This window comes from Centruroides sculpturatus, unplaced genomic scaffold (assembly GCF_000671375.1).
Source record: "Centruroides sculpturatus isolate CEXI.00-Female unplaced genomic scaffold, Cexi_2.0 scaffold825, whole genome shotgun sequence".
NCBI lineage: Eukaryota > Metazoa > Arthropoda > Arachnida > Scorpiones > Buthidae > Centruroides > Centruroides sculpturatus.
Genome location: NW_019385093.1, coordinates 185,467 through 209,639, shown reverse-complemented (window position 1 = coordinate 209,639; position 24,173 = coordinate 185,467). Strand labels below are relative to the sequence as shown.

General features: G+C 32.4%; 2 protein-coding genes across 2 annotated transcripts; both read right to left on the bottom strand.

The window, feature by feature from the left end:
- Positions 1 to 21,240, bottom strand: LOC111634586 (proteasome subunit alpha type-3-like). The gene is made up of 7 exons (XM_023379405.1): positions 21,081 to 21,240; positions 5,436 to 5,518; positions 5,232 to 5,355; positions 4,217 to 4,462; positions 4,080 to 4,145; positions 3,965 to 4,011; positions 1 to 150 (listed from the first exon to the last, which is right to left on the bottom strand). The coding sequence occupies exons 1-7, from the start codon at positions 21,099 to 21,101 to the stop codon at positions 66 to 68; spliced, it is 672 nt and encodes a 223-aa protein (XP_023235173.1). The 5' UTR covers positions 21,102 to 21,240; the 3' UTR covers positions 1 to 65.
- On the bottom strand, positions 11,219 to 12,691 carry LOC111634587 (probable 2-oxoglutarate dehydrogenase E1 component DHKTD1, mitochondrial). Its single transcript, XM_023379406.1, has 4 exons — positions 12,119 to 12,691; positions 11,900 to 12,043; positions 11,691 to 11,806; positions 11,219 to 11,605 (listed from the first exon to the last, which is right to left on the bottom strand). The coding sequence occupies exons 1-4, from the start codon at positions 12,143 to 12,145 to the stop codon at positions 11,458 to 11,460; spliced, it is 435 nt and encodes a 144-aa protein (XP_023235174.1). The 5' UTR covers positions 12,146 to 12,691; the 3' UTR covers positions 11,219 to 11,457.
- Positions 21,241 to 24,173: the final 2,933 nt, after the last annotated feature.

The following is a 24,173-nucleotide window of genomic DNA, read 5'->3' as shown; positions in this document are numbered from 1 at the left end:
CATGATGTACTGTAATCTCTCTAGTTATTATTTTTTGCAAGAATGTTTTCTCTTGTTTACAAAGTTTAATTAAAACACATACCTTCTCCTATCCAACTGAGTTCCAATTCAAAGTTCTTATCTTTCACTTCATCATGAACAAGATAGATACTGAAATAAAAATTTACTCTAAATTGTGAAAGTATTTTTAAACTAATTATTTATTAATTAAAAGAGAAATTTATATTTATGTCAAGAAAATATTATTTTTGTAATTGGTGCTTCAGTATTGAAATTTTCAAGAACAAATTTATGTACTTCCATTTGTTCTTGAAAATGTTAAAACTTTAATTACTTCTATCACTTTTTGAGAATTTTTAAAGCTTTAACATTTAGTCCAACAAAACAACAATACTTTATTTGCCAAATGAAGAATACAAAGTTATTCTTAAACTTGAGTTTATAAGAGATGATGTGAAAACAGAATTCCTACTTCCAAATTAGCAACCAAAAATGGTTTTTCTTCCTTGAATTGATTTTTCATTAAACTTTACTAAAATTTGAATTAGATAAATTAACTCTCTCATGAAATATAATTCACTGAGGCACATATATTCCATTTTTTAAAGTTTTTTTTTAATTAAATGGGATTCAAAGTTATCAAAACTCATCAGATATAAAATCAGCTCATCTCTACACCATATTTCACTATATTAAATAAATTTTTTTTCCAGCATTTATTATGTATACAGTGAAATCTCTATAATGGACATTTGCAAGGCTTAAGAAACTGTCTCTAAATGTTTACTCTAAAAAACTCTAAAAAATGTTTGTTTTTAGAGAGGAGTTTGCTCAAGACGGGTTCTGTGAAAATTACTCTTAAATGAAGTATCTTTTAAATATAGCCTACACTACTTTTATTTATGAACATGTAATACACAAACTTGCAAATAACAGTAATATGATACTGATGTTCTTACAATAATGCATAATGATAATTTTTTAAAACTCCAGTTTTCCACAATCAATTGTATTAAAAACAAACATATCTGCTTCTTACTATGTATAATTAGACAGTGCAAAGCTAGCACAAGATTTGTCTTTTCTATTGGTGTAAAACTGCTTGAGCTTAGTCTAGAACCTATCTGACAATTGCTAACTCTGTATTAGGTGTCATTTCAGCAGTGAGGCCATCACCACCGTCGTCATCATTGTTGTTATCATCATTATTCTGCCTTTCTTGAACCTGAAAAAGTGACTGAAGGATTGTTTTTGTACCTTAGTTTGTGCACTCAGTTGGGATGTCAGTCTATTGCCATAAGACTATGGCAATGTAATGATTTGCAGTGATAATCTTATGAACACAGCAGGATTTACTATGTTGCCTCCACATCATTTACAATAGCTGTGCAAAACTAAGCATTACCATTGCTAGGAGGAACAAGTTCTGCCATCAATGAGTTGTTTCCAAATACTTAAAATTTGGGTGAAATGTCTCAGAAGATATTGAGTTGCTTAGTCAGTGTTTCAAAACTGATGCTACATTTGCTTCAAAACAATTTCTCTGTACTTGACTTTGGATCAAGAGACAATTGAAAATTTCAAAAGTTGAGAGAGTGAAGTGACATTTGATAACAGAAATATAATCTCTGCATTTTTGAGCTTGATGTCTAGACGTGATGTAGCAATATGAAGAAACAAAAACACTATCCTGTTTTGGTGCAACATTTTCCTGTTCAATTAAGTCCAGCCACTCTGTCATAATTTCCTTTACCATCCAGGCATTTCTGTTTGATTTCCATTCAATTTCAAGTTTTATAATGTGTACATTCATGAAACATCTCAGTTTGGCAGCCTTTCCAATTACCAGGGATTTTTTGCACTCTTCATCCATACTTCTGCTTAACAGAACTGTTAGTTGTTGTTCTGCAACTTTGAGGATGAATCATGTTTCAGTAGCAAAGCACAAAGTTTTGTCTGGGAGAGGACAAAAGAACAGTTTTATTTTGTCTGCATTCTGACTTCTGACTCAAAGTGAAAATTAGCATTCTTGTTGAAAAAGTAGTCAGAATCATTTTGATTGCTTTGTCAACAAATGCTATTTTCACTTTGCAAATGTTGAATTTGCTGCTTGTTGTCATTACAGCTCCAATAGCTAAGTATGTTTCTTGCTTCTTGACAATTTCCATATCTTGTGTTTTCCCAATCTTGAACAATTTGCTAATTTTCTCATTTGCACTTCTCTGGTTTGTGATATTCAATAATTTTCATCATCTCTTTTAATTTCAGTGATTTACAGGGAATAATATTTACACTTTAGATTCTCTTTTCAACAAGGAAAAATAGTTCTCCATGTATACATCCATTGCATTGACAATGCATGACTTCAGCTTTGTTATGTCAGAAGGCAATGATGATACAGTGTCTTTAATGTGTCCCCATGAGAAAAAGTCACAAGCAGTGAGATCTGGTGACCAAGGAGGCCACTGTAAGAATCAGTTTTGTTGTTGGCATGTCTAATCCAGCATTGTGGCAGGGCCTTGTTCAAGTAGGTGCAAACAGTGTGATAAAAGTGCAGAGCTGCTGTTATGTTGGAATATGAAATTGGGATGGTCTTGTAGCTGTGGCATCAACCATTCTCTCAACAATTCTAGATACACATTCAGGTGACAGGTGGTTTCTTGAAACTGTGTGTACCATGCATGAATTGTCTTGCCCGTTGGTGGCAAGACAATTCATACTTGTTGATGATGATTATGTTTCACTAAGTGGTTTGAAAACTACACTGAATGGTGTTAATAGACTTGCTAGCATGGAACTTGAGACATAAAATGCCTTCTCCACTGCAGTAGCTGCCATTTTTGCTCTATTCCACCTGGCAACATTCTACATAACTACATCTGGCAGGAGAGAGAGAGAGAGAAGAAAAAAAAATTTCAGAGTTTCTTTATATAGAGATGCAGTTCTGATCATATTAGTGCATTAACTAGAGTACTGATTTTTCAAAATCAAGGAGACCTTTTTGACTTACTCTGTATGTTCAAAAAAGTTTGGAGGTTGAATTGAATTAATATTTAGGACTGATGAAGTATAGTAACTATAATTCCTGGAAAAATTTTCAATATAAAAGCATTGGGAATTGATATGTACTGTATGAGAAACTATTTTAAAGGATCAATTCTCTTCAATCAATCAGTCAGATCTATTCAAATAATTTCCTCGATTATTGTAAATCGGTCTTTTCATAAAAATTTTAACTTTAGCCCTTTGTAATTTCTTTTTGTTTCCAAATCTGTTAATTATGGCAGATGAGAATCACAGAGAGTGATACATAAAATATTCTTGAACATGTAAACATTACCACGATACAAATGTTTAGACTCTTTTCAAATTGCAGTTAAATAATAATCAAACATCAACAAAAAACCTTTAAAATGCAGCTTTTTATTAACTAATTGAATGTTATTGGCCATTTGAATGACATTCCTCAGGAATAAAAATCAAATGATTTTGATTTTTATAAAATGAAGTTTGTTATGGAACAATTTTGAACGTTTTCTTTTGTTTCCATAACAAACTTCATTTTATAAAAATCAAAATCATTTGATTTTTATTCCTGAGGAAGGTCATTCAAATGGCCAATAATGTTCAATTAGTTAATAAAAAGCTGCATTTTACAGGATTTTGTTGACGTTTGATTACAAATGTTTAGAAGCTCACTTTTTCTAATTGTTGTCTCTAAACAGCATCATATAAACTTCACAGAAATGTTTTGTTGTATTCTTGTTTTAATATTTGATGATTTGAATAAATTTATGATGAAAATGCTACTTAGTTCAACATACTAAATCAGCCTACAAAAACTTTTTGACCATATCTAATTTCTATTTACTTTTTAAAATAATTTGACAAGTGATAAAATCTCATTATAAAGTCTTATAAAATCTTTGACAGAATCATTGATTAGACAGTATATTTAACTTACATTTTTGCTGCTTCTTTTACTAACTCTTCACACAACATATCTTTAGACTAAAAAATAAATACATATTTATTAAATGTAAATTATATAAGAATATATTCTTATTTGTACTAATTACCTTTATTTTTTCCATCTCAGTTTTTGCAGTTTGTTTCGCTTTACCAATAGCACAACCGTAATAACCCTGCAAAACAATTGATGAGTATTAAAATGGATTTAAAAATAGTAACATCTAATAAAAAAATAACAACATACCCAAGATATTCCTGCAGGATCAATGCAATATAATTCAGGACCATCAGGACCATAGGAACCCATAATTACACTGCATCCAAATGGACGTACTGCACTGTATAACGTATAAGCGTGCATGTACATAGCAACTCTATTTTTTACAAATTTTAGTGGTGCAGGTGAACCAAAATCTACTCTATAATTAGAAGCTTCTATTCTAGCATTTTCTACAATCTGACGTGCATCCGCTAGTAAACCAGCAACTGCCTAAAAATTGAACATTTTTAATTATTATATTTATGTATAACCATCACCAAATCCAAATCTTTATAACCAAATATATAAAAAGCCATATTTCTTTCAGCTATATTTTGGCTAACTTTAATGAGTAAAACAGTAATTTTCACTAAAAGGTTAGCAGTTATATAAGTAAATATTAGTAGAAGCCAGAAGCATAACAATTTTACAGTATTTCACATTAGAAATACTGTATGAGTACGAGTTAAGAACACCATATACTAATATGGCTGTAGTTAAAATGCAATTTCTAATATGGAATACTGTAAAAACTTGTGCATTGCATTACGGCTTACAAATATATCCTTAAATAACTTCATTAAGTGTTTAGGAGTTCCAATTTCCTTACTAATAATATCTATAATTCTGTATTTTCTAGCATACTGAACAAAAAACGTATTGCAATGTTTTCAGTCAATTTCCCCGAATGACACTAAGTTACTCAAATGGACCAGGAACAAGTAAGAATATTTTCCAGAATGAATTAGATTCAGATAATGTGGTATGACTCTACAAGATATATAATTTAGAATCTTTTTCCCAATTAATCTATTATTAAATTTTATTCCAAAATTAATGCAATTACTAATATTAGGTAAAAATTTACACCACCATCTTGTACTATCTTTAGTCTAAATTACTTAATGCTAGCAAAAGTATAGCCTGAAGAAATCCAGCTATTTAGATATTTGGTTTTAATTATTATTTTTAATCAATAGATTTTTAGAAAGCTACTTACGACACCAATATGCTGATCTACGGTAAAAATTCTTTTGTTTGCACCTTTTTCGTAAAGTTTAGACGTTACTAATTTTTCGACAGCAAAAACAATACCATCTTTTCCTTGAAGACCAATTGCCGTCCTTTATAAAATAAGTTTCAAAAATGTTATTATAATCATCACTGTTTACCTTTTTTTTAAAAGAAAGTAAGTTTTACTAACCCACTGTTTTCAACTGCTTTCAATGCATACTCTACTTGAAAAACACGTCCATCTGGAGAAAACTGTGATGCCGATAAATCATACTGAAAAGCAAAATTATGTAATCAAGAAAATGAATGTATTTATCCAGAAAAAATACAATTAATTTTCTTAAATGTTGCTTTTTATTTTTATTCTGAATGTTTATTGATATATTTTTAAAACATGATAAATCACGTTAATAAGAATATCTTGTTTATAATAAAGTGTCAAACCTTTCTGATTTCGTTCTACACAGATATAAAACTAACAATGTTTTTTGTGCAGAAAAAAATGCAAAATAATTTATATTGTAAATTTGTTTGTTTTCTTCAAATCAAACAGCACTTATTTATTTAATTATCCATTCTTCTTCAAATTACATTGTGCAAAACAATTTACAGTAACATAATATTCATAATATAAAATCATTGATCCAAAAGTAATGTGGAAAATGAAAACCACTCAATAATCTAAATTTAATATGAGTAGAGTTCAACGTTTTACATAATTTCTTGTATGTAATAAAAATTTTAATAAGTTATGATATATACTGTATTCAAATTATCATACAATCTGTTGGATTTTTTTTATTGTGCTATATTCAGTCTAAATAACTAGCCGAAACAAAGTAATTTTGCTCGAGATATATGATTAGGCTGCCATCTCTTGATAAATTTAATAATTAAATATATTATTATCAAATTTATCAAGAGATGGTAGCCTAATCACATACCTCAAGCCAAATTACTTTGTTTCTCTGGCAGTTGTTCCCTTATTCTAAGATGCATCAAGAATTTGAAATCAATTTTAAGATTATTATTATTATTTTATTAACCCCTTAGAGCAAATAGGATTGGCGTCAAGAAGGGCATCTCTGGCTGCATAAAACTATGTCAAAACTACATGGAAGTTAAGCTATAACTATGTTAGGACGTCCCCCAAAGCGATGCGCAGTCATGTTGCCCAAAAACTGTGTCAAATGAGCTGGGGCTACTGAACCAAGAACAGGTTTGGATAAAGAAGTTAGTCCAGAAAGAGAAGAGAAAGAAGACAAGTATAAGAATAGGTACTTTAAACATCAGAACATTGAATGTGAAGAGTAGAGAGTTGGTTGATCTTACACACAGAAGGAGACTGAACATTTTGTCTGCAAGAGACAAGATAGAAAGTAAAGGAAATAAACCTAAAGAACTTGTTAAAGGGTACAAGCTGTTTGTGAGTGGAGTGAATAAGGGAGGAAGGAATGGAGTTGGTATTGTAATTGATAAAGTTCTAAAAGACAGTGTCTGTGAGGTTAATTGAAAGTATGATAGAATTATGAGCATTAAATTGGACATTGGTGGAATTTTCATTACAATTGTGTGTGTGTATGCTCCTCAGCCAGGTAGTGGAGAAGAAGAAAAGACAAACTTTTGGACAGATCTTGACCAAGTTATAATGTGTGTTCCTATGAATGAGGGATTAATCTGTGGGGGCGATTTAAATAGTCATGTTGGGAAGGGGAAGAGTACCTCACAAGAACTCTTCGGAAAGAAGAATTCTTGTGAGGTGAAGTGTGGTAGGAAGACTAATCAATCATGCTGTGGCTTTCGACCTTGCACTAGTTAACACCTACTTTGAGAAGAAAGCAAACCAACTGGTTACATACATGAATGGAGGTAGATCCAGCCAGATTTATTTTTTCTTGTGCCGCAGGAGACATCTGAGAGAAGTGAGAAACAGTAAGATATAAAATGGAGAAAGTGTTGCTGCACAACATAGAGTCCTCCTGGTGGATTGTTACTTTCCTATGGGCCATTGTAAGAATTGTGTTAGCCAGATTGAACAAAGTATCAAATGGTGGAGATTGAAAGCGGAGGAATTAAGGAAAGAGTTTAAGGTAAAAGTGTTAAAAGAGAGCCAGTTCCTGGATGATGTGCAAACATGGTGGTTACTGAATAGTAATTGTATCTTGAAAGTTAGAGAAGAGGTTTTGGGATAATCTTCAGGGAAGAGCTCGCCAGAAGGAAAGAACTTTGGTGGTGGAATGCTGAGGTACAAGCCACAGTTAAAAGAAAGAGGCAAAGAAATGGTGGGGGTTTGATGGGAAGGCCAGAAGATAATGAAACTTACCATTTGGCAAATAAAATGGCTAAAAAGGCAGTGGCTATTGCAAAAGCCTTTGCTTTTGCAAATAGGTTTTTGAAGAGGCTTACAAAAGTTTTTGAAAGGAAAGGTAGTGAAAGACAAATGATGAGAATTGCCAAAGCAAGAGATAGGGCATCAAAAGATTTAGATTTAATTTTCAAGATTACGAAAGAGTCAAGGAAAGAATATTTTAGAAATTTATTGAATGAAGAAAACACCAGAACTTTATATGAGAATGGAGAAGCAAATGAAGGAGTAGTGCAAGATATTAGCAGAGAAGAAGTGGAAATTGTGCTTAGGAAAATGAAGATGGGGAAAGCAGTAGGCACTGATCGGATTCCGGTTGAGGCTTGGAGAGGTTTAGGTAAGGAGGGAATTGATATCCTCTGGGACCTTATGAAGAAACTCTGGCAGCAGATGATCCCAGATGAATGAAGGAAGAGCATTCTGGTAAAGGTAAGGAGATGTACTGTACAGAATTGCGGAAATCACAGAGGTATAAAGTTATTGTCCCATACTATGAAGGTTTGGGAGAAAATTGTAAAAAAAAGGATTAGGCAGGAATCTGAGATTGGAGAGGAACAGTTTGGCTTTTTGCTGGGAAGGAGTACAACTGATGTTATCTTTGCTCTAAAATAGCTGATGGAAAGGCACAGGGAAATGCAGGAAGATTTGCACATGGTATTCATAGATCTAGAAAAGACATATGATAGGGTACCAAGGCATCTCAAACATCTCCATACCAAGAGGTATGGAGATGTTTGAGGGAAAAGAGTGTTCCAGAGAAATATGTTAGGCTCATCAAGGAAATGTATGAGGAAGCAGAGACCCAAGTTAAGAGCAGTGTGAGCACTACAGAAGGGTTCTTCGTTAATGTTGGTTTACATCAGGAATCGACCCTTAGTCCGTATTTGTTTGACCCGATAATGGACGTGATGGTGTGTGATGTGAAGTGTGAGGCTCTGTGGAGTATGCTGTTTGCAAATGATATTGTGGTGTATGAACTTTCCCAAACCAATGCTGAGAAGAAACTGGAAGATTGGAGGAAAGTTTTGGAAGAAAGGGCACGAAGATTGGCAGAACTAAAACAGCTTATATGACTCTGAATGGTAGAGACGAGTGTAATATTAAAATCCAAAATATGCTGCTTCCTTTGGTTCCAAGTTTTAAAATTCTTGGGACATTTGTCGAGATAGGAGGAGGATTGAACTTGGAGGTGCAGCATAGAATTCAATGTGGATGGATGAACTGGAGGAAGCTGAGTGATGTGTTATGCAACAAGAAAGTTAGCTGCAATCTGAAAGGAAAATTGTATAAATCAATTGTTAGACCTGCAATGTTATATGGAGCAGAGACATGGGCAATAACAAGAGCCCAAGAAAGAAAGATGGAGGTGGCAGAGATGAAAATGCTGAGATGGATGTGTGGAGTGTCAAGGAAGGATAGAATAAGGAATGATTTTATTAGAGGTTCTGTTAAAGTGGGCCCCTTGAGCAAAAAGATGCAAGAATGCAAGTTGAGGTGGCTTGGTCACATAGAGCGAAGAAGCAACAATTATGTTGGAAAGAAGATCGGAAAACTGTTAATAAAAGGAAAGAGGAAAAGAGGATGACCAAAGATGCGTTGGAAAGATAAGGTGGAAAAAGATTTGAATCAGAAGGGACTTAAGAGAGAAGCCCTTGATAGGGAAAAATGGAAGAAACATATTAGAGATGAAAACGTCAAATTGATTTTAGTATTACATATAAACCAAGCCTGAATTATAGTAAGTAAACAAATGATACCATTGTGAGAGATCCTGGATTTTATCTATACTAATATTATAAAGAGGTAAAGTTTGTAAGTTTAGATGTAGGAGATAATCTCCGAAACTACTCATCCGATTTCAAAAATTCTTTCACCAATATTTAGAATGGAACTTCAGAGTGGACATAGGCTGTATATTATTCTGTTAAACATTCATATAAATTAAAAGATATCATCTAGGATTAAGGCTTTTATGTCCAACAGATGGCACTAACTCCGTGAGTATGACGACCTAAGTTTGCTTTTTTGTGAGGATGAACTAAAGCAGATCATCTTCTATCTATCTATATAAATAAAAATGTAATATTAGTTTGTTCCTACCGATTTGAAATTTTGACACAATGTTACACTCAAACACACACGTTTTTATATAATATACATGTCGAAATTAAGGCTTAAGAACAGGATTAAGGCTTACTGTGAAGAACTCTGCTTCTATTTATACTATTTTAGATGTGGTTTTTGATTGCGTTTTAATAAGGTACGTCAAGAGAATGTACACTAAGAAGGATTTTTCAAAAAATTCCTCCCCACGGGGGAAGTGTTATACATTTAAAACAGATACATTTTGAGCCACAACAACGCATGGCAAGGTCTGCTAGTTTAACTATAAACTTTTGCACAATTATATAAACCAAATAATAATAATAACAATGTTTTAAAATTTATATTAAATGCAAAGAAAACTATATAAATTTTTCCCAACAATTAATAAAAAGAAACCCACTCACCCACATACATCTATGTAAAATACTGTATTTGAGAACATGGAACAAATCCCTATTTTAAACAGCTTCCATAGTGCCATTTGTATGGTTAAATGGAAAGATTATTGTAATGCATTCTTGGTATACTTGAAAAATCGTATATAGTTGAAAAATATATAGTTAATCGGGGAGGCCCCGATTAACTATATATGAACTTACAGTGCAAACCAGAAGTCACGTTATTTCAATTAAAAAATTTTCTCCCAAAAGGAGTTACAGATAAGACTGGCATGACTGTATTGCTAGCAGGAAAATATGATGTACAGGGAAAAGACACTATTAATTGAAGATGGAGAGCATATATTTTAACTTAAATAAATTAAAAATTGCAGCCCCACATTATCACAATAAATAATTGCTTATTATACCTATAATATATTTGAACAACGTATAAAAGGAAAAGTAAAACAGTATGAAATTAGTCATGTATTGTTTTTTAAAATTGATCAAGTTTTATCTGTTTTTTGCTTTTACAAAGGACTTGTCACATACTGTACTAGTATATGACAAAATTATTCAGAACTAGCAGGTGAACCCGGTGTTGCTCAGGCAAAAAGTAATGATAGCAAAAATTATTATTATTAGATTATAGCCTATCTTACTTGTTTTTACCGGGTGCAAGAATTAGGTTCACTCTCTTCCGAGACTAATTAGAGAATTTTTGGATGGGTCTAAAAATATGTTGGATTTCGTGCAAAAAACTGCATCTAAAATAGTACAGTAAAATCCAAATTCAGGGTAATCCATAACCCTCTCCCTCTCCCCTACGGGGGATTTTGGAAAATCACTTCTTTGTGTACATTCTCATGACATACCCTAACTGTGTACTAAATTTCAATTTTTAACTCCTAACTGTTTGGGCTCTGAGCTTATTATCATTATCATCAACCCATCTTGATTATATATAAGATTAGGGTCAAATTTATGAGAATTTCATTTTCACTATTCTCTTTATTGGATATCTAATAGAAAAAATGATTAAAATCGTTATTGAATTTTAACTGAATAAATCTTTAGTATTTAAAAAGATTTTTTANCTACTGAAAATATCCACTAATTACATGCATCTGTCTACTTAGACTGTGCTACTACCTAATGATACATACTGAAAACCTATTACTTCCATAACAACTATTCTGCTTTCTTGCTGACTTTCCCTCATATTACATATATTAAACTTCAACATTTTAAAAATAGCTTTTAAGTTTAATACGTTACACAATTATATTTTAAATTATTTAACAATTATTTTTGCATAGAAATTAACATCATATAATTTATGAGAACTATTCATCTATTCCTTATAGCTTTGCTAATTTTATATTCAATAAAAATTGCCTTCTAAAATAAAAGAATATCAAAACCGAACTAACTTCAGGATAATCACCATTGACGTGGATGACGGGAGCCGCTATCATTTTCATAATATCACTACAGTATAAAGAAGATCTAAAATACAGAATGTAATAATTAAAAATTTGCTGATTAATAATAAAATTCTTATTATGGTATTAATATCAACATTAAAAATTACCTGCCCCTTTCTCCTGGTGTAGTGTAACCTAACTGATTATTAATAATGATATGTATCGAACCGCCAACATTGAAATGAGGAATGTTTGACATGGCTAATGTTTCCATGATGATGCCCTATACAAAAAAAAAAAATCGCTTCATATACACATCAGAAATAAAATAAACTACTTTAAAATTCATGAACTGTATATTCTTGTTGACAATTACCTGTCCTGTAAATGAAGCATCGCCATGCACTTGAACTGGAAGTACACTATACACAGGTATTTTATCTTTACCTTCTAAATAATCTCCACATTTTAATGATAATAATCTCCCTCTTGCTTTACCACAGACTACAGGAGAAACAGCCTGCAGATAAAATGTTTTACATTTAAGATTTTATATATGAAACTATACACATTACAATGGCAACTAATCTTATACCTCTAAATGTGATGGATTAGGAAGCATGGTAACGTGGACGTGTTTCCCTTTATATTCCAAATCAACCGAGCTGGCTATAATTTAATGTATTATTAGAGTTGTTTTCTTCTAAAATATTCTTAAATCATTTTTAGTCTACAAGTCAAAAATATAACTGGTTACTCATTTTTCAAAACTTTAATTTCATATTGATTTCAGGTTAATGTTTTGTAAAGTGTTCCTTGAAAAATTAAGATCACAAAGAACATTTTCAAATAAAAGACCTACACATTAGTAATTAGTATACAAGTCTGTTTTGAATGCATTCATGAAGAATATTAGAAATCCTTTGTTGCATGCTGACAGAGAATTTTTAATATTAATTCAATAGCAACATCTTATGTCTTTGCATGTTGAGTTCACATTCCTTAAATTTGGTAATCAAAATTATTTAGAACCAATAGCATTTTTCAATAAAATATATTTGTATATATTTTTTTTGGCTTCAACATGCCAATGAAAATACTTTAGTAAACTTATATGCCTCAATGTCCTTGGTTTATTATAATATAAATTTTTCCATTTACTAGTACGTATTTTCTATTATCAGGACTTAAATAGTAGAATTAATCTAATACCGGAAAAAGTGAATACAACGAAAAAACATTTATGTTATAGAAACGAAGGAAAATATGATATATTTGAAGAAAAAGGAGTGGTGTATTCCTTTAATTGTAATTGTAAACCAGAAAAAATATATATATGGGAAACAAAAAGAAAACTAAAAATAAAAATAAATGAACACATCCGAGCAATCAAGGGAAATTATGCAAATTCAGTACTAGCGGAGCACTGTAATTCTACAGGCTGTGAAATAGCCTGTAGAAGTACAGTGCCCCTTCCTCTATGATTCTTCACCAATCATGGTGAAGAACCATAGAGGAAGGGGCATGTCTGAGGTATAAAGAGAACAATTCAAAGAAGTGGAGACGAGGAGTAAGTCAAAGTGAACAGGAAGAGATGTAAGTTGTGAAAATAGTGTATAAATGTAAAGAACAGAGTTAATGTTAAACTTTAATATAATAATTTGTTCTAATACAGGTTTACGTTTACAGAATTACTGTCTGATGGAATTGAAAACGAGGGAAAAAAGTTTGGAAATTGTAAGAATTTTTATTAATGTCAGTAAATAAATAACAAAGTTTGTCGGAAAATGTAAAATGTTGTATTTTTAAAATTATTTTATTGTTTTTAATTTNCTTACTTGATGATAACCTTACTTGAATAAAATAATTAATTTTAAATTTTTTAATTCTAAAATCTAAAAAACTTGTTTGGTACATTAAATTTTGAATTTATTATTTTTAGATTACCCAAAAAGTGGAAATGATTAAAATATTTATTAATTGCCAAAATGTATACTATATGTGTCAATACTTACTTTCCTTCTTTATTATTTACACTTTATACTGACTAAAACTAACTCTCTCCTCTTCCCTTGGAGGGTGAAATTTCCAAAAATCCCTTCTTAATGTGTATTATCATGACGAGCCCTACTAAAACGCAATCAAAAATGCAAAAACCTGCATCTAAAATAGTACAGTAGAAGCTGAGTTCATCAGGGTAAGCATTAATCTTCTCCGTCTCCCTGCAGGGGGATTTCCAAAAATCCCTTCTTAGTGTACGTCAGTGGTTCTCAAACTTTTTGAAGTCGGGGTGCATTTAAAATCCTACAAATAATTGTAGGCATACTATATACAAATTTCTGAGAAATATGTTATAAGAATTAAGTCAAATATTAAAGAAAAAAAAATATATAAAGTCCAAGTATACTTTTATGGTAATTAAATGAAATAAATACAACAAAATTAAATTTATTTTGACATTAAAAACATTTTTATGTTACATTTTTTTGAGTTATGCTTTTTAGAATTCGTAAAAGAGGGGTTAAAAAATTTAAAAAAAATGACAAAAAAGTTATCTTTTTATGTATATAGATACATTCTTAGTAAGATTTAGTAAATTCAGCAGGTCCTGGCACAAATGTGTTAAGTTTTTTCATTTGTGTTTATGAGGAACATGTGCCTCCTAGCAATTTCTTCAATGTTTCGACATATATTTGAAAGGCAAATTCGCATTCTTTGTCAATACATTGAAGAATTTCTCTGTTTTTACTCTTAATTGTGTTTAGGATAGAAAATCCTAATTCACATAAATAGGATATTGAAAATTGTAGTAAAATGTTCAAAGCTTTTTTAGATATTGCCACATATTCTTCTTTTATAGAAATCCAATAGGCTTCAAGAGACAATTCCTTGTGTTTAATCATCAATCCTGATCAGTGGATAGCTACCAGTTCTTCTTCTGTTAATAGCAAGGTGGCAGCCAAAGTTTTTACGTTGAGCGCCACCATCTTGTAAGCCTAGAAGTTTGACAATGCCGTTTGGAATGTCGAGCATGATTTCACTGACATTCCAAACATCATTAGGCTTACAGGAAGGTGACACTGAACGTCCAATGTTTACATTTTGGTGTTGAAAACTTCGGCAGCAACCTCGCTAGTATTCAAAATACTGAGCTGCTGAAATATAGCGGCCAAATACTGTAACCCGGCAATCCAAACTTCACACTGAAGGAGGTTACAAAAATGTAACTGAATTCACCTCTTCGAAAAATGCAAGTTCTTGTCGTAGCTTGTGTACATGGGTAAGTACTTTTCCCCTTGACAACCACCTCATCTCAGTGTGTAAAAGCAGCCATCTGTGTTGTGAATCCATATAGATACAAAGCTTTTTGAATAAATGTGATTTGACAGGTCTTGTTTTAATAAAGTTTACCATGTGAACAACTTGATCTAAAACTTCTCTAAACATTGGAAGAAAAGTTAAGAGAAACTTTTCTTCCAATGTTTTTACCATCAAGGCCTTCCTATGAAGAAAGCAGTGAGTTATGATAACATTCTCATTTTGTTTTTTTTTTTTTTACAAAAGATGTAAGACCCTTAACATAGCCTACCATGGAAGGGGTAAATGCCTACACACGACTTCCATGTTAACTACCATTTATCAAGATAGTTATTCAAAATGTTAAAAATGTCTTCGCCTTTTGTAGACACATTTAATTCTTTGCAAAAACGAAACTGATTTACTATTTGATCTTCATTAATAAAACGGATGAATGCTAAGAGTTGCACCCTGTTGATAATGTCTGTTGACTCATCAATTTGAAATGCAAAATTTGAATACTCAAGCTTATTACTGCATACATTTTTCTCAATATCGGGAAGACATTTCTATAATATGCTTGTGAATTGTATCATTGCACAGAGGAATCTTGTTTATTTTCATCACTGCTTCATTTCCTAGCATTGTCATGACCGGTTTTTTTGCATGCAGGCAAAATAAGTGATTCACCTAAAGTATGAGCTTTCATATTTTTTGCTATCAGTTCTGAGATTTCATAAGAAGCAATTTGAGCTTCATCAGAAACAGTCATTATACTTTTAAAAGAATTTGTTGCCTTTGTTTGCTGTTCAGACAATCTCTTGAAAAAACTTACATATTTATCTTGTAAATTACGGTGTATAGTTTTAAAATGTTTACTCAATTTACTAGGAAGCAACGATTCATTTGCCATTTTACATCCACATACTAAACATAGCGGTAAAGGATGATCTTCACTTCTGGTCCAAGTGAAACCAAAGCTTAAGCAACTTTCATTATATTTATGAGTAGGCCACGATTTTGCTTTCTTACTTGCACTTAACTTTTGCTAACTTCCAGAACTGGATTCTTCAATATCATGCTTCTTTTTGAGAAATCTATCCATTTTAGTTGGGTGTATTTATCTAAAAATCACATAATCATATGTTAATAATAAATATAATAATAATGTGTTAACAAAAAGAGCGGTATTTCTGTAATGAAATGGTATAATAGAGTAACTGTATTTATTTTTATATCTGTGCACATATTTCTCTGGAATACCATAGAGTGCACCCAGAAATCTTCTAGGGGGCACACTTTGAGAACCATTGGTGTACGTTCTCATGACGTACCCTAACTATGTACCAAATTTCAACTTTCAACTAACCGTTTGCGCTCTGCCCTTTTCTTATCAACCCATCTCAATTATATTATATGATGATGCTGATCATCATCATGATATCTAAATTGAATAACTTTAGTAGAGTTACAAAGTTCTGCACACATTTTGAAACAATAAACAAAAAAGATAATTGATCTAAGATAATACAGCTTTCATCAATAGAAAAACAACTCAAGCAGTTTTATTCAGGTTTCAATGTATTGCTACATGAGCACTGTTAATAACTTACAGCATATTCAATCGATATTCAAGCTTAATATATTATATTGAGCATATCTACAGTGAAAGTTCATTTGTTATTCATTAATTTTTACAGAAGTAAAGTCTTATGTGACTTGAAATGACCATTTCCAAAGTAATAAAAACAAAATGTCTTATTAAAAAGTATAAAACATAAANAATTTAATTTATTTGTTAATTCTATAATTTTTTAAAGTTTAAAATATAATTTAAATTAATCTATAAACATTTTCACATAAAATTTTAAATTGTAGATGTGTTACTTTGTTGGATTTCTCTATGTTGCAATTAGATAAACAAACCCGTGGACTACAAAATTTCGCTTTTTCAATTAGTACCTTGCATTTTTCTGCAAGAATTGATCGTAAAATTTCCATATTCCAAAATATTTCGCTACTGAAATCTTAACTTAATAGATTTATGTAAGTTGCATCAACTTTCAGCAGTTATTTTATAATGCATTTCATGAAATAGCATGTTAATTTGCTGATCTCTTTACACTATAATTAGTCTAGATCTATAAGAAATTTCATATTTTAGACACTTCGATGAATTAAATTTTTGTAATTTCTTATAAGATTTGATTTTAAAATTTTAATATTATAAAAAAAGAAATAAGTTTTAGAATTTAAATCGATACATTTATGAAAGTTGCAACAACATCCAACAGTTATTTTGTACTGAATTTCACGAAATTTTATATTGTAGAATCATGATTTTGTTGGATCTTTCTGTTGTGCAATTTATATACAAAATTTCACGTTTTAGATGCCCTCATAAATTAATTTTTTACATTTTCTTATATGATTTGATCATAAAAAGCTTTTTATTTTGAAAAATTCGTTTCTAGAACCTTAAATTAATAAATTCGTAAACATTGTAATAAATTTCAGCAATTATTTTATAAAGAATTTCACAAAGTTTTATCATTAGTTAGATCTTTTCACTTCCAACTAGATAAAAACTGCATACAAATTTCACATTTTAGATACTTGCATCAATTAATTTCTTACTTATTCTTTCAGAATTTTATTATAAAATTTTCATATTTCGCAAAAAAAGAGAAGAAACTTTATTTTAGAATTTAAAATGAATAAATTTATGAAAGTTGCAACAACCTTCAGCAGTCAATATCAGTATATCGGACTTAGAAGAATCCATCAGTAAGTATAGAGCAATTTCTCTTAAAACCGAATATTTTAGAAAGGATCGATGTGGAAAGGATCACGGAATTTTTAACAACCAGCTTTAGAGTTTTACCATAAAGATCGCAGCCACGAAAGAACCATAGTGAAGCTTTACAGCTTTGAAAGCCAGATTTAGTCAGAGAGATGCGCTTTTTCGTGACTGCCAACCTTAGTCGTGTGTTCACTTTATGGCGAACAAACATAGATCGAGACACATTTACCTTCAACGACTAATGCTGTGCGAGCATTAAGCCAAAGAATGGTTCTCCGAATCGGCCACGTGCTGCGTCTGTTTGTTTGCTTGAAGGTTCCCTTTATCGTTACTTGTTTGCCCATCTGATCGTTTCTATCCGCTCCCCTTTTTTTAATACTATGTACATTTTACATTAATATCGTAGGCATTATAGTAAAATTAAATAGTTTTTATTCGTATTTTCTTATGTCTATACTTAAAAACAATCATTAATGGCCTCTCTTAAAATACTTTACGTGGAATCTACTTTCAGGTTCTTATCTGTTAAACTTTAAACGATATTTATAAAACACGTGAAATTATTTTCGATATATTAAATTTTTTCGAATTTTTCTAGTATATTTTTGCTTGGTACGAGTTAAGTGAAGACTTTGCAAGCATATAGGGTGGCCAAAAAATCAGTTAACCGTGTAAATATTAAATTTCAAGCACTTTACGGTTCACAAATTTTGCAAAAATTACTCAAAATGGAACCCTTCTTACTCAATATACAAATTACAACCCTCTGATAGCTTATTAGAGAGATTCACGCCATCACCTGACTTTTGGGCCTCCCTTGTGCCTATAGACAAACTCAAATAATTCAGGGTAGCTCAAAAGTCAGGTAACCGTTGTAAAAATTGAATTGCTATCTTATTCAAATGCTTTATTACCTAAGGTTCTTCTTGTTCAATACACAAAATTACGATGCTTTGACACATTTTCATAAGTCTGCTGAGTTGCTTACAAAATATATGGTTACTTGACTTTCAGGCCACTCTATACATATAGCTTAAGGGATAGATTAAGAAGAATGGTTATATAAATTTAAAAAAAGCAAAATTATTAAAAGACTGAGAATAAACATTCAATTTAAGCAATAGTCTAAATGACAGTAAATATTTTTAAAATGAGAAAAAATTACAAAACAAAGATTATTCTTTTTGTCCAGCATACAGAACCAAGCAGTAAAAAAAAATGGGTCTTTCAGAGATATTTAGATGAAAATTAGAGCAATGCATAACATAATGCAAGTAACACAAGTAGGAACTCTTGGACTCAGTTTATCAGTACAGAAAATGCCACAGAAGTACAGTAGAGCGTCGATTATCCGAATCAATTGGGGACTGGGGTTGTTTGGAAAAATCGATATTTCGGATAACCGATTATGTATGAAAAAATATATTAACCCATCCCACGTTGAAATTTTTCTCCGTTGCATGTCACTTTGCATTGAATTTTCATTGATGTTAAGCCTAACAAAGACTATTGTATCGTTAAAAATTATTTTTTTATTTTGTACAAACAAAATAAATTTATTGAAAAATATAAAAACAATAAAAAATTATACTTCAGAAGTTAATTTAGTATCAAAAACGTAAAATATTTGAGTAGCCCAAGACATAGCCAAAGATTGCAGTGTCACAGCACTGGCGAAAATTTAAATTTGCCGACTGGAATTCTTTTGGATAATTGACATTTCGGATAACTGACGCTCTACTGTATTTGAAAAATAGTGTACTGCCAAAATATTCAATACATTTATTTAAAGCAGGGAAGCACAGTCTGCATGTGGCAGTCCCACCAAATTTTGTTTAGGTTGTCTTGTTAAGGATGGCTTTAACCACTAGATGAAGATATGGAGCATCAATGGCCCAAACAGACAGCAGTAAGACAGTATCAGCAATTTTTTTTCAGAACTAAATCAGTTTTTTCAAAGTGGGTGATATCCCTGTGGAGAGTGAGCGTCTGAATTATCCAAGGAAGCATTAGGCAAGATAGGAGGTGACAGGGTGAGGCAATAGGCTCCGTCGCCTCCCGTCCCCATTCTGCGTACACAGAACAGGAGACATTACCACTAACAGTCACAACCAAGGGAGCGGTGATCCAAAAAAGGCCCAGAAGCACCAAACTAAACTGCAGGTTATTGTTTATAGATGCAACATTTAACATAAACCAACAATCCAGAGGCATAACGTCTGCCGGTTAGAGAGGACATAGGATAGGTCCATCTCTGTCCATTTGTTTGTCTAGAAAAACTTCTTTCAACTTTGTACAAACATTCAAACCTCAACGAAGACGAATACCTTTTGTCACAAAGCATTTCACACCCGTACAAGCACCTTTAGACCGAAAAAGTATCCACGCGCCAAGCGTAGTCTTTTGGTTCTCCACGTTTGAACGTCGCACCGGTCAACCCGTCACCCAAAGGCCACTTTGTCAGAGAATCAGTCTTTAGTTAGGTAACGACGGTCCCCAGAAACACACAAAAGCATAAACCGCGCAAATTCACTCCATGGTGGTCTAGCATTTGACCAAACAGCTCAGACGATCCGGGCCCGAGGCTCGCCCCTCCAGTCGTCCGCACGGCATTTTCGGCACGGCCGTCTTAGGAAAGTGCAATTTCGCCAATTTTCTACTGCCACGCACGCATTCGACACCGTGCCAAAAACACAATCGACAAATAAATAGGAATTTTGCAACATTTAGGAGTCGGGTGGAGAAATGCCAAGGTTATTCGGACAAGAGCAAATTAGGATTTTCGTCACAAAAGGCGACGGAAGAACCACGCAACACCCGAATCGTCTCCAAGAACGCGTCGGTTTCGGACGACAAAGGTGGCGAGACGTCGCCCCGACCCATTCGGACACATCCATAACTCGTCCACAAGACAATAATCGTCAAAAGATATCATACGGACAAACCGACATCCCATTTTGAGCGACCGGCTCGACTCCACCTAAGTTTTTGGCAACACACATGCCGTCGGCCACACTTCGAAACGTCCCGTCTCCGGAGGTGGTAATTTTGCCCAAAAGTCTCGGTTTCAAAGCTTAACGTTAAAATGTCATTTATTACCGAAACCTCAACGATTCATTTCTAGCTTGTACGTATTGCTTAGAAACATTTAGCCAGCATTGAAAATTGTATAAAAGTGAAATTCCATTTACTTCTGGGATATCTCAATGAAGTTACGAATGGTGAAATGCATTATTCCGGTTCAAGACGAGACATAACGTGCGCCCGTTTGTAAATTAATCATATTTTCCCCGAGTTCGGCACATTAAAGTCTCGTCCGTAGACAACGAGGAATCTTTTGCATTATTTCACCGTCATTTCTTAAACCGTTTGATTAAATAGTTAGCTAATTTAAATATTTTTGAGCAAAACAGGATTAACTGATAAAATGCAAATAATTTACGATTAAAATACTTACTCCTGTACCGATAGAACTCATGTTTAGTATTTTCAATCAGACGATCAAGGAGCACAGTCACGGTAAAGCGTCCCCTAGCGTCTTATTTTGCCTAAATCCATTTTTTTTTCTATAAAATGCTCTCGAATTTTTTTTTAAATTTGCAAAATTGGAACGATGTTTTCTTTTGGAAAAATTTGAAATGTTTATTTTTAAATAATATTAACGTAGAAATTTAGACGAATTGAGAATTATTTTCCAAAATTCTTTCCGGCTTCGTTCGGGAAGACTCCAATTCTTGTTCGTCGGACTGTTGTCAATATTGTATATACAGTAATATATAACGTATCGTTTGTATCAAAATATACTTATTATAGCGAAACCCCTCGTCTGGCGACGAGAAAGTCCGGCGCATTCCCATCGGGAAGGTCCGGTTTCGTGTCTCGATGGCGCTGGGAACCGATCCTCTCCCCTTTTCGGGCGAATCCCTCTACACGTAGAAAAAAACGAAAAACCGAAATAAAAAGATATTTTAACGTAACAAAGTACTGGCCTTATAAAAATGACGTCTCTTCGGATAAAAATGTTCCGCTAGAACGATTGTATCGGTTCCATAAAATTAATGTGGTAAAAGTCATCTAACGCTTTACAGAAAAGGAAAATCAATAGGTGCTTTCTACCGGCGTTTTTCGCCACTAAATTGCTTTCACTTTATTTCATTCGCGTTAAAAATTAACTTGCTTAAATTGTAGCAAGTATCCATATTTTCGAATATATTTAAACGTCAAATTGCCTTTGTATTTGCAGTTCTCGTCTTCCGAGTCTAGTCCGGGACCACCTATACTTACTTTGCTTTTGTTATTTGATGTACGATCATCGATCCAATCCACCCCGTTATTTTTCTGAAACATTATTTTCGATCCCATTTTTGCAATAAATAGTCAACTATCGATATAATGCCCTTCTAAAGCGTCAAACTAAAACGCCAATAAAAGTTATAAGTTTTTCTGTCTTGTGGCAACAAAGAAAATCACATATTCACTGCAAGTTCGGCCAGATGGTGAAGGATCAGACAGGACATATCGGGGATTTCCGCTGGTGAAAAATTCCTAGGAAGTTGCTCACCCGAATTTGACCCCAGGTCCCAGACACATATTCAGGGGGGGTTTATGGTGCTGCAGAACCCCTCGATACCAAAGCACCCGGTTTCGTTACTTTAAAATAATAAATATAGCACCACATACTGCGCGATTTAAGTAAGAATAGATTATGTACTTAATGACCGTTTAATTACTTTAACTTCTCAAAAAAAAAAAAAAAAAAAAAATGGAAGGGAAACGTGTCTCGGTTCCCCAAATCTACTTTGAGCAGCACCTCTATTCTCAAAACCCTGGATATAACACTACCGAGTCGTACGGTAAGATAAAGGTGACTGTACCATCTAGATCTTGAATAATGTTTATAAAAAGTTATATCTCGTTGATATGATCATTTTGCATTCATCTCACTTAATTTCTGATTTCTTGGCAAACAATTTCTCTTTAAAATAGTTTACATATACAGTATTTAAGATGACAAACTTTTCATAATATGCTTCAACTGCCACTATCTGAAGACAATAATCTCAATTGCAGTGGTAATTGAAGTCTATTATGAAAAGTTTGTCATATTAAATATATGTAAACTAATTTAAAGTATTTATTAGCCATCCTGTAAATATAAGGCAACTTGATTACATATTTGTCTTATTCCTTCCGTTTCACAATTTTTCTTATTGATAAATAGCCAGTACAATAAGTATGAACTGGTGTTAACATTATAACATTTTACATTTCGAGGTGGATGATAAGCCTCTAATGCAGTGTTTTTTGACCTTTTATTTTATCTCACAGCACACTTGAACCTAGAATTAAATTTCCAAGGAAAAAAAATCAGATGATTTAAAGTTATGTTTCTGATTTTTGATCATTTGATGATTTTTGATTAAAGTCATCTGATTTTTTTATATGGCGATAGGGCGTTATATACATAACGCCCTATCGCCATATTACTTGCTACGTAACCTAATTATTTTTGTCTATATCAAGCTGTTGTTCTAAATTCAAATTTAGAATACCAGCCTGAAGATTTTTAAAAATGCATGAAAACATTCACTTTTCAGAATGATTGGTTCTTTTGCTAGTTTATTGGTTTATTGTCATAGGGCAAATTTTATTAATAATATTAACCAGTAATTGGATGTTATTTTTTATGAGACAGGTAAGAGGAAAGAGTATTTTTTATCTTTTCCTTCTAATAATGTAGGTATTTCTTTCAGAACTTTTGAATGGCTTTACTATGTGAGACCTGAAAGGCCCCTGGGTCTAAATTAATAATTTTATTAATTATGTTAAATATTGTCACCAAATATTACTTCATTTTTGGTGAGAAAAATATTATTTTAACGTGGGAAAAGGCAGATAACAGATGTTACTTCCTTTCACAGAAGTTAGAACATCCTCTGACTTTCCCTTATGTGGTTAAAATCCTGCTCAGATGGGAAATGTTTACCCCTCATTCATTCCCCTTTCATCCGTTCTCATGAAAGAGTTACTGGCCGATGATTGGTCGAAAATCAGGAGATATAGAGGGAATTTGTCAGAATTCGGGGAGTTCATCGACAGACATAGAGAGTGTCCGAACTCCATACATTTTCCTCCTGATGACCAACGTCCTTTGATGAGTCACATACAGAATAATTCCAGAGTTAGCACTTAGAAAATATACTTGGATTTTGTGCACATATTGATCTCCCATGGAAAGAAGTAAATGAACTTTATCTCCAAGGTGTCCTTTGCCTACAGAGAAGAAGACGAACGACAACTAAAACAGGTTGTATGTTTTATAACGATTTTGTGAGCTCTCTCTCTCGATCGCGCATCGGTATAGTATAAGTCCATGCCTATATCGGGTATCTTAATTGTTGTTTTTATATCCCTTGTTCCTTGATATTTGTAATAGTTTTACTATATATAGAATCATTAAACTTATTCTTGTTTGTTTTATATAAGATATGTCTCTGAATTTGTCTCTGAATCAGATCTATAAAGTAACCACACGTGTGTTTGTCCGCGG

What these genes read in the sequence shown, in the direction of transcription:
- LOC111634587 (XM_023379406.1), bottom strand. Translation starts at nt 12,145, where the DNA reads ATGCTTCCTAATCCATCACATTTAGAG. An exon ending in ATGCTTCATTTACAGGACAG is followed by an intron (nt 11,807 to 11,899) that starts GTAATTGTCAAC and finishes TTTTTTGTATAG; the next exon opens with GGCATCATCATGGAAACATT. An exon ending in ACACCAGGAGAAAGGGGCAG is followed by an intron (nt 11,606 to 11,690) that starts GTAATTTTTAAT and finishes TCTGTATTTTAG; the next exon opens with ATCTTCTTTATACTGTAGTG.
- LOC111634586 (XM_023379405.1), bottom strand. Translation starts at nt 21,101, where the DNA reads ATGAGTTCTATCGGTACAGGA. An exon ending in AAAGCAGTTGAAAACAGTGG is followed by an intron (nt 5,356 to 5,435) that starts GTTAGTAAAACT and finishes TATTTTATAAAG; the next exon opens with GACGGCAATTGGTCTTCAAG. An exon ending in CTGAGATGGAAAAAATAAAG is followed by an intron (nt 4,012 to 4,079) that starts GTAATTAGTACA and finishes TTTATTTTTTAG; the next exon opens with TCTAAAGATATGTTGTGTGA.